At 32.9% G+C, this 13562-nt stretch overlaps 1 protein-coding gene across 1 annotated transcript in view; it reads left to right on the forward strand.

Annotated features, from left to right (window-relative positions):
• The window catches only part of LOC107744392 (cadherin-22-like), a 215524-nt gene that overhangs the window by 132067 nt on the left and 69895 nt on the right, over nucleotides 1-13562 (forward strand). The window contains exon 5 of the mRNA XM_016558018.1: nucleotides 9114-9233. Coding sequence (XP_016413504.1) covers nucleotides 9114-9233 — 120 coding nt within the window. The remainder of the gene's footprint in view (nucleotides 1-9113; nucleotides 9234-13562) is intronic.

Below are 13562 nucleotides of genomic sequence, written 5' to 3' on the forward strand. Positions count from 1 at the left end.
AAAAAATTTACTTAAATGATTTTAGCAAATGGCTGCAATATAACAAAGAGTGAAAAATTTAAGGGGGTCTGAATACTTTCCGTACCCACTGTAGGTCTATATTGCACAGCACTTTTGGATTTGATGCAATGCATCATAATTGGGGTAGTTGAAAGTCACAGTTTTGTACTTTTTTAATAAAGAACATCTAAATGGACAAATAGACATTGAGATATTCTAAAATGCATTATGAACTCAGTTTTGTACATCCCTTCTGAATCTATTTGGTTGAAATCAAAGTCTGTGTTGTTGTGGTCCATCTCTGAGCTGGTTTGGTTTGGTTCAAGATTTAAAACTCTATAGTCATGGAATTTTTTTTTTAAATCGCTGTGGCGAAAATGAATGGAAATTGTTTTTTGTTTTTTTGTTTACATAATTTTGCAATGGATCATGGGAGGGATAGTTGATTATGTAGTTAGTTAAAAAAAATTGGTTTAATTTGTTGGCTTAAATTAGTGTCACAGTTTTGTAATTTGGTTCAGTTCAGTTCAGTTCAAGGTTTAAAACTCTTTAGTGAGGGATTTTTTTTAGAATCCCAATGAAGAAAATGAATGGAAAAAATTACTTTGTTTTTGATTTGATTACAAAATTAAATTTGTTTTATTTGTGGGCTAAACAAATTAAAGTCACAGTTTTGTACTTTCCTACCCCCTGAATTTCAGATGCTTTCGGTTCAAATCAAAGCCTGTATTGCTGTGATACGTCTCTGAGCTTTTAAAAATGAATGGGAAAATTACTTTTCCAAGGCAACTATAACGTGAACGCTCATGCACATCTTTTTAATGAAATGCATCTAAATGCACAAAAATACATCAAGGTATTGTATAATGCATTATGAAGCAGATGGTTCAAGTCAATAGGTTTATATTGTACAGCAGTTTTTAATTTGATTACATAATTTCGCAATGCATAAGGGATTTCTTTGAAATGGAGAAAACGTGGACTCTCAATGCACAACTTTTATAAAATGGTAATATAAAATGCATAATGAATGTTGATCAGCAGGTTTATATTGCACATAAATTTTTGATTCAGTTCAAGGTTTAGAATTCTTTAAGCGATGGACTTTTGAAATCCCTATGGAGAAAATGAATGGGAAAATTACATCTGGAGCCGAGGCCGCTGTTAACGTGGATACCCACTGCAAGGAACAACTTTTTTAATAAAGTACCAGAGACTGTGTAAAGAAGGATATCAAAAGAAGATATGTCAGATATGAGGTATTTCATAGCTGCGAGCGTTTTATTCAAATGGTCACATTCTGAGAAGGGAGGAGAGGAGAAATGGGGCGTTCTGGTCTATTTTAAACAGATTGCTTTTACATATTCAAAATGAAAATGATTCTGCTTTTAGTCGGTGTTAAATTGAATAAAATGGGATTAATATCTAATCCTCCTCTGTGCTTAGATTTTGAGATTTGTTGCAGCGGCGCTTCAATCCATCTGCAGTCTGCTGGCTTTTGATGTCATAAACCTCTGCTTTTTGATGTCTTCTTAAAGGAATAATTCACCCCGACATTAAAATTCTGTCATTCATTCGTTAACAGAATATTTAGCAGAATGTCCAGGGGCAGATACCTTAAAAATGTTTTTAATCCAATCAATTAATTCTTTTAGACCCACTGTATTTTTTAAATTATTTTTTTAGTCTCTAGTACTTTATTTTAAAAAGTTATGTTTTGCACTTACTTTTACACTTTTATGACCATAAACAAACAAATTAATTAATAAACTATTTGTACGTATGTTAAGGAAAAATGGTACACTCAAAAATATTTAGACCTTAATTTAAGATGTCTATATGTGAATTGCATATAACATTACGCATTTGATGCATATTTGTCAATCATACAGGTAAGAAGTACTCAATTTCAGTACTCAAAAATAAATAAATAAATAAATAAAATAATGGCATAGTATTTTTTTTACTATTTACATCTTTTTGACTTTATTTATTATTATTTATTTATATTATTTTATTTATTTCATTATTTATCAGCATTTACAAATTATAGTATAGTTTATTATCAGCTGTTTTCATCCTTTTATTTATTATTTTTTATTATTTATGAAATATTAATAATGTTTTCAAAATGCATTAATTCAAATAGCTTATAATCAGCATAAACCTTGTCAGTGTGAAAATAATAACATGTATGTAATTCAAAAGTATGAACACATGACTTAAACCTGACCAGCCGTGGAACAAGCAATATATATAATAAATATATAAATATATTACAGAAATCTGTACTGTTTAATTTACAGTACACTGACAAAAAATTGGTATAGAAAAATTTTCACTCAGAAAAAAAAATAAAAAAAATAATATATATATATACATTACTCTCTATTCATGCATTACGTTTATTGGCTTGTTAAAATTGTGTAATCCAAATGCATGGAAATTGTATATGCATCTCAAATCTTAAATTTATGGCTAAATATTTTTGAGAGTAGTTTAACAATATTTTCCCGTGCAAAACTCACCATCGTGATGCTAAGTTGTTGTGGGTGGTTGTCAGGGCATTTCTATGCAGTTGCTAAGGCTTTAACACTGTTGCTATGTTCAAAAGAGTTTCACTGTGTCTAATTTTAATGCACAATCGCAATAGTGATGGTTGCAAGAACATAGTTGTCCAATAAAGCATCCTGGATGCGGACTGTTTAAGTACATCTTTGTCATAGAGGATGAAAAATATCCCATGTAAATCCTTATGGGACTTCCTCGAAGATCCCGGCAGTGGCCCATTGACTTTTATGACACAACATTACCCAGCTCTTTCTATCTCTTCAGTCTTTGCTCATATCTAAGCGCGTGTTCTTTATTTTTAAGTGGGTGAATGAAAAGTGAATCAAGTGTTGAGATGGTGAGAGGAATAACTTTTCATGTGAAAGCACTTGGGCTTTTATGGGAGCACTAAACGTTTCATAATGCGGAGTGATTCGGGGGCGTTCGGAGCGAGCGACTCTGACAGGGTTAAATAGAGGAGAAAGTGAGCGCCGGGCTTCGTGGCACAAATCTCCTTTACGACTGCCGCTCTTAAATAGCTGTCAGTCTGTGGTCTTGCATGAGCTCACCTCTCCTGAACTTCTGCTCCGTAAGTCGGCTGTCTTCTGCGCCAGTGCCACGGCTGCCAGCGTCAAACACACTTTGTTAACATCATTAAGTGGGTCATTCCTGTTACACAGCGCCTTATGAACTCTTTAGCTTTTATGAATATGCGTGTGGTGTAATTTAAAGACGTATTTCTAACAAAAACTCTCCGGTCAAGCTCAGCCACTTCAGCTTTACTAATTATGACTTCAGTAATTACTCACACAATGGCAAAAGCTGAGGAGAGTCATTGCTCAGTGAAGGACTGACAGTTAAGATTAAGTTGATTTTCAGACGTTATTAATGAAGTTTTTATATTATTATACAAATTTCTGTAATTTTAGCCAACAGGATGGTATGTTTTAGAGAGACACAAACTAATTAATCCATAAAAATCCATTAATGCTTGCTGCTGATGATGATGTCACTTCCTGTAGACTGGCTTTTGTTTGTTAAAAGGATTTTACAAACATAATTAAAGCATTAAATTAAAGCAATTACAATAAGAAAACATTTAGTTTGAAACATTTTGGTAAGAGAATAATAATAATAATAATAATAATAATAATAATAATAATAATAATAATAATAATAATACACAATATTACATATTTTGTCCAAAATAAAATCTTTATTTTTTTTAAATAATTATATATATATATATATATTTTATATATATATACATACATACACACACACACATATATATATGTATTATTTGCAGAAGTTGGACAACTAAATAATATGAATTAAAAAAAAATTCCAATATATTTGACATTGGACATTGAAATGTATTCAAATGCATTTATGCATAAATCTTACTGGTGGCGAGGGACGAGGAGGCAGCGGCTCTCAAAATGCAGTCTTCCATAAGGCCGGGCACATTAAAATTAATTTGACTTCAGAGCTTCATGTTCTCTCATATCTTAGCGTATGCATTTTTCATTGGCTATTTACAGTCCTTTTGGCTTTTCCTGCTTCTAAACAGCTCCCCTTGGCTCTTCCATGAACAGCTCTTCATCTCAAACCTTCTTGGTTGTAGATTTTCGAAGAGATGACATCCGATCAAAGATCAGCTAGCGGGTTAATCTCACGCCAACCCCGAGATAAGTCTCTGGACCAGAGCGTCTCCAGTGGGTATCATATGGAGAGCTTCCACATCAGCTTATTGTCTGATCTATATTTGATGATCGTGCCAATCTAGACTCGTGTGTGGAGATGCTAGCAGAGGAAAACAAACCGGCCTGCCCTACACAAGCCCTGTTTAATCCACATACACCCACCTCGTGTCGCTCTGCAAATATTAGCAGGAGGTCGGGATACTGCGGGTGAAGAAGGGCCACGTCCGCTGAACTCTGATGCTGTACGTGTGATTACTTCCCAGGGCTGTGTGCTTTCCTTCCCATAGAAACACTGCAGTGAATCACGCTAGGTCATATTCAGCTCAACGCTTCAGATTTCAGTCTCTGCAATGCATACATTCTCGCTTTATTATTGTAATACAGTCACAAAAACATCCTGTTCGGACACATGTTTTTGTTTTTAATTAAAACCAGCATGCTAATTAAATCAGCTACTGACAATTGGGTGATTAATGTGTTTAACTGACATGAAAATAATGTCACGAAGCAAACGAGGCTGTTTTTAAGAATTGTTTTTTTTTGCATTATGCAAAATATTATTACTGATTGTTGATGCAAAATAAGACCCAGACAGTTCTCAAAACCCTTTTGCTCATATTTAATTTTATGCATGGAAATTAACGACATCTTTGCCATTGAGTGCTGTAAATATTCATGACTGCCTAACAGTTTCAGTTTATCATATAATAAAGATTTTTTTAATTTAGACGCAGACATATCGCAGGGAATTATTTCAATATTAATTATTAATAAAACTTAATCGCATTTCTTTATGAATACAGCTATATCAGATACAGATAAAGCTGTATTCATAAAGGTATGCTAGAAAGGAGACTTCTGTTTTTCATTTCTCTATTTTATCTAATTTCTATCTAGAAGAAAAAACTGAGATATCAATTGTTATATGCTTATTTACACACAACCCTTCAAAAGTTTGGGAAGAGTAAGGTTTTGAATGTTGTTTAAGACGTCTCATGCTCATCAAGGCTGCATTTATTTGATAAAAAAATACAGTAAAATTGTGAAATATTACAATTTAAAAATAACTGTTTTCTATGTGAATAGCTGTTAAAATGTAATTTATTTCTGTGATCAAATCTGAATTTTCAGCATCATTACGCCAGTCTTCAGTGTCACATGATCTTCAGAAATCATTATGATATGCTGATTTATTATCAATGCTGGAAACAGTTGTGCTGTTTAACATTTTTTTGGAACCTGTGAAACTTTTTTCAGGATTTTATTATATATTTACTGCATATGTGACTGATAGTAAAGCGCAACCTGTTGCTAAAATTCAAGAGCATTTTCAGTGTATTTTTTTTACTTTTTTCTCTCACACATTTGTTAGGCTATTTTAAAAGAACAGTAAAAAATTAATAAATAAATAAACCAAAATAAATAATAAATAAAGGTTGCACATGTTGAATTCCCAGCCCACTCTTGCAGGATGCTGCAGCTATATAGGATGTGTGTGTGCGTGTGTGTGTGTGTGTGTGTGCGTTTTTGTGACTTGTGAAGAGCTGGATCAAGGCCTGCAAACATGCACTTTTTTTTTCTTCCATCTACTTCTGGAGCAATATTTGCTCTTGCTAGAATACACAGAGAGCGCAAACACACTACGATTACACTCCAGACCACAGACTTTCCTTATCTCACCCTCAACGCTTTTATGTTTAGAAAATGAAGCTGGACACCTTTGCAAAAAAGTGCAGTATGGCATGGTAATGCTAGACTTTGATGTGAATCATCTGCATGTACTTTGATACCAAGCTAACAGGGAGCATTCTCACAACTTTCATTATATAAATGTTGCAACAAAACATTCTTAAAGTTATGCTTCATGAAATGTTCTTATAACTTTATTCATTGAGAGAAAACGTTCTCAGAACAACATTCTAGAGAACGTCCTTATGATGTTATTTTGATGTTATATTTTGAGTGCAAATAAAGTCAATACAACACTGTAGGAAACGTTTTTGTAACCGTTAAAAAACGTTATAATCACGACAAGAAAACTGGAACGTCAACATCAGTTGTTCAAACAAAATACCATCAATTGTCGATTTGACATGCTGTGAAATTTTTCGCTGTGAAATTGGAGATGACTGTTCGTTTTTACTTCAAAGTCTGTACATTTAACAGTATATTTTTTTTTTACTGTAAAATTCCTTAAAATTTGATTTTTCACTGTATAGTAAGAGAAATTGCCTTTAACCAGTTAATGGTTTGTACCAAAGCATTTTTTACAGACTTTTACATTATTATAAAATCATTAACATTTTTAATTACGTTTTTAAATGTCACTCTAAAAATGATGTTTCAAATTAGGGCTGCACGATAAATCGCATGCGATATTTAATGTCAACCTGGTTTCTAAAATAGTTTCTAATTCATGTAAGTCTATATTGTGTATGTCTCCAACTCCTCAAGTGTGTTTTTCTGTTATGCGTTCCCAGGAGCCACCGCAGGATACATAAAGCAGGATCTAATGACCTCTTAGTGAATCCGAGGCTGTGCATTAATGTGCTTCCTCTTCTTGTTTGAGTGTAAACACAATAAAATAGCATTTGCATTTATATAGTTTTTCACTAGTGGCATTACTCGACTCAGGGCGGGCCGTCGGACAGCTTCATGCTGATTATTACCTGTGGAAAATTAAGATAAGTAAGTAATCCCATGAAAGGAAATGGCTTCTGCATCTCCGCTCCCAGTTAGCAAGAGAAATTCAATCTTACAGTTACGTTTTTAATCCAATGTAGATGGTTTCAAAGTTATTCTGGAGCGGAGTAGTTATAATGTTACCGTGATCTTTTGAAGGTTGTGCATTTTTTTCTGAAAATGGTCGGCTGTTATTTGTTGTACTGAATGCAGATACACAGAGTCTGTTTCCTTAATATACCAGCAAATCTTCCTGGCAGTAAGTTTGCCTCCGCAGCCCCATTAGGCAAAATAGCGCGCCATAAACAAAACAAAACTCGAAAGAGAGGCCGCACACTGAAACGGCAAAACGTTGAATATCCTCTGAGTTTTATCTGAGTGTTTGATGTTTGCTTCTGTTCAAGCCACGCATCGGATGGAAGGTTAGAGAAAGCGAAAAACTATCAGACAGATAGCGATCGGGGTGTCTGGCTCCGGCGAAAGCAGTTCGCTTTAATGATAAAACATTGTCCTTTTCTGTAAGCCCTCATGGGAGGCGGAGTTCGTGACAGAAGGCAAACAAGACTCTGACACTTCCCGTTAATTAACCGAATTAGCATAGGCCTATTATGTGGCTGGACAGTATCGTGACAGGCCTCGGTGAGAGACTGCAACGATGACCTTTTGCGGACACCACCAGCTGTCAGCAATTACCTGAGAGCGATCGGCCCGAATAAAAGCACTGGAGTCCTTCAGCGCCGCTTTACGCTACATGTACAGTCACTGAGCTGTGCACTGATATATATATATATATATATATATATGCTTTTATTCAGCAATGATGCAATAAACTGGTCAAAAGTGACAGCAAAGTCATTTATAATGTTACAAAAGATTTCTATTTCGAATGAATGCTTTTTTTCATGAAAAATAGCTGCACAGTTTCCCCAAAAAAATATTAAGCAACTGGTTTTTAACCAGTATTACTTTAGTATCAGTGAAAGTATAAAAATATATTTTTAATTTGTTTAATTTGTTTAATCTTTATATTTTCCATTTTCACTTTAGTTAAAGTTTTAGTATTTTTAGTTGTGTTTTTGTTAAGTATTTTTTTAAATGCCTATATAGTATTTATAAATCTTTATTTCAGTTTTAGTTTTAGTTATTTTAGTTCATTACATTAAACAAAAGGAAAATAAGAAACGATGGCCTGGCAACTAGCTAAAATAAAATATGTTTAAGCTTTATTTTATTTTATTTTATTTTATTTTATTTTATTTTATTTTATGTTTTGTTTTATTTATTTATTTATTTCAGTCAATGTTTTTATGGTTTTAGCTATAATAACTCTGTTTTCAAAATTTATAATAATAAGATGAAATGTTTCTTGAGCAGCAATGAAAATTATATATTACGATAGAAAACATTTTAAATTGTAATAATATTTCACAATATTACTGTTTTTACTGTATTTCTGGTCAAGTAAATCACAAATTTTTTATACTTTGTTCCCCATTTATCACTCTTCTGAAACATTCTGAAGATCTGAAGATTTTTACTTTTATTTATTTTTTATTTTTTTTATGTGGCTCTGACACATCTACTCTGACACCTTTTTTGTGTCCATGCTCAGATTTTCCAACCAGATTTCAGTCTGTTTCTCACACCGTTATCTTATGCCTTCACAAGACTTTCATAGTTGTTTCTGGAGCTCGACAGACGTGGTCACAGTGAGCTGTTGTTGTACAGAAAAGAGCTTTGTAGAGATTCCTCCAAAACTCTCCTTTTGTGAGAGAAAGCTGTACAGGTTTGGAACGGCATGAGTGTGAAAACTCCTCTTTTAAACTCTGTGTATCTTATCTTCTCCTGTCTGTGTTCCCCAGGCTTTTCTTGCGAGAAGCTTGCATTCCCCCCTCAGGAATAAGCTCCATTAAACTTTATAGGCTGCAGGCTTTGCTTTAGTTAAAACGTGTGACTAAATGTAAATATGTGCTTTGTATCGGGAGCCAGGAGGCTGTTGAGGCGCGCACAGTTAGCTCAGAAAATGCACTGCATAAATATACTTAAAGAACAGCAAAATGCTCTGGAAACGCTTACAACTTGACGCTAATGAGATCCATGAGAGTGCATGTTTTACTTGATGAAATGCTGTCATTGTGAGGCTCGGTCTGATGTGATTGATGTGTTTGACCACAGGTACGTCAGTAATGAAGGTTATGGCCTCGGACGCTGATGATCCGACCTATGGAAGCAGTGCTCGGATAGTTTACAGCGTCCTGGAAGGAGAACTATTCTTTACTGTTGACCAACAAACAGGTAAGCGCATAAATGAGTTCTTTACACTGTCATTTCCTATTGGAAACCCATATTTATTGATGTCATGAATTGGATACTTATTTTATTGGTGAATTTGCACCCAAACATCATGGTGAAAAGTTTTGCACAATGTTTTCCACTCACTTTGTTCAGAAACTGTACAAATTGACTTTTTAGTTTTAGGGATTTTTCAGACTTGAGTCTTTTTAGTTGAAATTTACTGCTGGTTGTTTCTTGTTGCTTTTTATACACTGCACTATAATTTAGTGTTGGTTATGTTTGTAACATAGACTGTATAAAAACATGGACGTAGTGTCCGTGACGTCACCCGTAGATTTCCGAAGAGCTTTTTTTAAGTGCCACAGCTCTTAGTAAAAAAAAATTAAAAAAAACCCTTTGAACAATTTATCAAAAAATTGCTGTTGAATTAAATTTGTAGTTAGCAGAAATATAGAATGCAAAAGTATGAAGTAAAAATCTAATTTGTTTTCTCAGTGGATAAACTGATTTATAGTTTAAAGGGGTCATATGATGCGATTTCAAGTTTTCCTTTCTCTTTGGAGTGTTACAAGCTGATTGTGCATAGATAAGATCCCTGAAGTTGCAAAGACTAAAGTCTCAAAACCAAAGAGATATTCTTTATCAAAGTTAAGACTCTGCCACGCCCCCCTAAAACGGCTCGTTCCAGTATGACATTTGCAAGTGATTTCAATGTCATATTTCAAAAACTGTATAATAGCCAAATTCCCCGTGAAGTTTTTTTATTTGTATTTTTTATAAGAAATTATATAGAAAAGTTAGTGGTTGGTTGAGTTTTTATTATTATAATTTTTTTTTATAAAGTATATGTTAATACTCTTGTCATCAAGGCTGCATTTATTTGATCAAAAATACAGTAAAAACAGTAAAATTGTGAAATATTATTGCTATTTAAAATATTTGTTTTCTATGTGAATATATAGTAAAATGAAATTTATTTCTGTGATCTGCAGCTGAATTTTCAGCATCATTACTGGCAGTCTTACCTTAAAAAAAATTCCTTGCTTGAAAATAAAATAAACATTAACTGAAAAAAAAAACTTATGTCAGCTATTTAATATAATATAATATAATATAATATAATATAATATAATATAATATAATGTCAACTTAAAACAAAAAAAAAAACAACTATATACATAAAACATCAATAAAAATTATTAAAATAAAATAAAATAAAAATGACAAAAACACACAACAAAATTACTAAAACTGAAATTAAAATGAAAAAGTGAAGTCCAAAAAAAAGTATAATAATATCTTAATGATACTGAAACAACACTGAATTATATTTTTGTGGAAATCAAGATAGTTTTTGTTTGTTTGTTTTTCAGGATTCTCTGATGAATAGAAAGTTTTTTTTTTTTTTTTTTTAGAAATCTGACATTATATATGCCTTTAATGTCACTTTTGATCAATTTTGTCCTGGCTGAATGACCCCAAACTGTTGAACAATAGTGTATAAAAGTCACATTTTTTAAATGAGTGCTTGGAATGCTCTGAAAAATAGTTTGGTTCCTTCCTTCCTTCAATAATCATTAAGCATGTTGTTGTTGTTGTTTTTTCTCAGCTGGCAAGAGTTTTAGTTTAGATATGCAGCAGTGTAAGTAAACATAGTCTCATAGTCCGCTTCAGACGGACCGTCATCACTGGAGTCTCCAGGGAATATCTTTTGTTGCCTGTGTTTGTCCCCCGGGGAACTAGCACTAACCTTTTAATGATTTCTTTTTTGGTGCGGCGGGCACGAGACCTGAGAGCAGCGGATGATGAATGGCTTCGCCTGAGCCACGTTAGCCACCGGACTTTCTGCACGCTCCTTCCTTCTGATCGGAGAACAGTTAGATGAGCTGCGTGTTTTGCTCGTGACCTCGTTTATTTCTAAAAAAAACAGCATTAATCTCTGGACGGGGCTTTTAGTCTTTGACGCGGGGTAAATAAAAAGGCTAGTTGAGGAGTTTGATATTAATATCAGTTTATTCGATCAGTGTTAGTGGCTTGCGTTTGAACTACGGCTTCTCATCTCACGCTCTCCAAATCTACAAACTGTTTGATGATGTTTTCATTTGCTTCTGCAATTTTCTCAAATGAGAGGCTTTTCAGCCTCTTGTCGCACTGAAATTACTACCAGAATATGGAAGAAATGCCCTAACAGAGGAAGATTTTATTGATCAGAGGTTGCTCTTTCATAAGGGTTTTATTTATTTATTTATTTATTTTTTAAAGTCGTCTCTTCTGCTCACCAAGGCTTCATTTATTTGACCGAAAATACAGTAAAAAGAGTAATAATGTGAAATCTTATTAAAATGTGAAATAACTGTTTTCTATGAGAATATCTGTTAAAATGTAATTTATTTCTGTGATGCAAAGCTGTATTTTCAGCATCATTACTCCAGTCTTCAGTGTCACATGATCTTCAGAAATCATTCTAATATGCTGATTTGCTGAAAGAAGTCGTCTCTTCTGCTCACCAAGGCTTCATTTATTTGACCGAAAATACAGTAAAAACAGTAATAATGTGAAATCTTATTAAAATGTGAAATAACTGTTTTCTATGAGAATATCTGTTAAAATGTAATTTATTTCTGTGATGCAAAGCTGGATTTTCAGCATCATTACTCCAGTCTTCAGTGTCACATGATCTTCAGAAATCATTCTAATATGCTGATTTGCTGCTCAAGAAACATTTTGAATGTGGAAAATACCCCTACCAGAGGAAGATTTTATTCATTATTATATTTATATTTCATTTAAGTCTTCGTTTGATGTTTCTCCTAAAATTTCAGAAAAATACACATAAACAAGATTTTTGAGACGATAATGTCTATATGATACTATATGTATAATTTATTAAACTAGTATTTAATGTATTATTATTATTATTATTATTATTAACACTAATGATAATGGCATTGTTGCGTTGCATAATTGTGATGAAAATATTGTCACAATGCATTAAATAAATAAATAAAAAACATAATCGTCCTAAAAATGCTTTTACATATAATATAATATAATATAATATAATATAATATAATATAATATATAAAGTTATATAGCAGCTCATATCAATTTGATCATGGGAGATGTGTGATCAGTTTAAGATCTCTGCCTTTAATAGCAGAGACATTGTTGGCATCTAGAGAAGACACATGTGAGATTACTGTGGTCTTTTTCTTAGGAGAAACATCTAGACTTATTAGAGTTGAGATATTAAAGAGATCTGATTTGTAGTTCATCCTGCTCAGTGTCTGACCGTAATCTACCAAGAACTCCATGTTTCCTTCAGACGTCTTTCAGGTGGAGTGCTTTGAATCGACAGAACTTCAGACTGTACTTGTAATGGATCTGACCTCAGGTCAGCAGCTTTCTGTGGTTGGAGAGAGAGGGAGGGGAGTGAATAGTGACTTCCCTGCGCTCTGGATGCTTTCAAGCACACACATATCTTTAGCACACAGATGTATTCCACCACACAGACATTGCGATGGCTAGCTCTTCCTCACTGGGAATGCAGAGCTCCATAGTGGAGAGCAAAAGAAATGCAGATAGAAACAAAGAACAGAAAGAAACTGACATAGACAGCCAGACGAGCGGCTGTTTGTTGCACAAACCCACAAGGAATGCCACAGATTTGTTTTGTTTTGTTTTTCCCCAAGTAGGTCTTTGACTGCAGGAACAGTGGATTTTATTGTCAGGAGGTTTCAGAATAGTGCTCTATGGAGCATGAAAACTTGTACAGGTCATCTTTCACATCACAATATTATTATTATTATTATTATTATTATTATTATTATTATTATTATTGTTGTTGTTGTTATTGTCATTATCATCATTATCATCGTTCAAAATAGAGTAAAATAAATTATATTTATACAATTATTATTGTGTTGTTGTTATTGTCATTATCATCATTATTATTATTATTATTATTAATAATACTAATAATAATAATAATAGTAATGATAATAATAATTATATTGTTGTTGTGTGTGACATTATTTTCTATAAGATTCAAGCACATTTTCTTTGTAAAAATGTGTTCGCATTAATGTGAATTTGGGATAACTATTATTTTCTATTATTTAATAGAAAATAATATTGCAATTGAAAAAAAAAACTCATCTTAATGGTTTAAAAAATGGTTTTGGGGAATGAAATATGTTGTATTTTTTGTATATGTTGTAATTATTATTACAGTGATGTCAATGGCATTTTTAATTGCTTAATTGTGATTAAAATAATGTCACAATGCCAAAAAAAACAAAAAAAAAATATTGCCCCAAAAAATCGTTT

The sequence above is a fragment of the Sinocyclocheilus rhinocerous genome, unplaced genomic scaffold, assembly GCF_001515625.1.
Source record: "Sinocyclocheilus rhinocerous isolate Xijiao unplaced genomic scaffold, SAMN03320098_v1.1 scaffold1488, whole genome shotgun sequence".
NCBI classification, from domain to species: Eukaryota; Metazoa; Chordata; class Actinopteri; order Cypriniformes; family Cyprinidae; genus Sinocyclocheilus; species Sinocyclocheilus rhinocerous.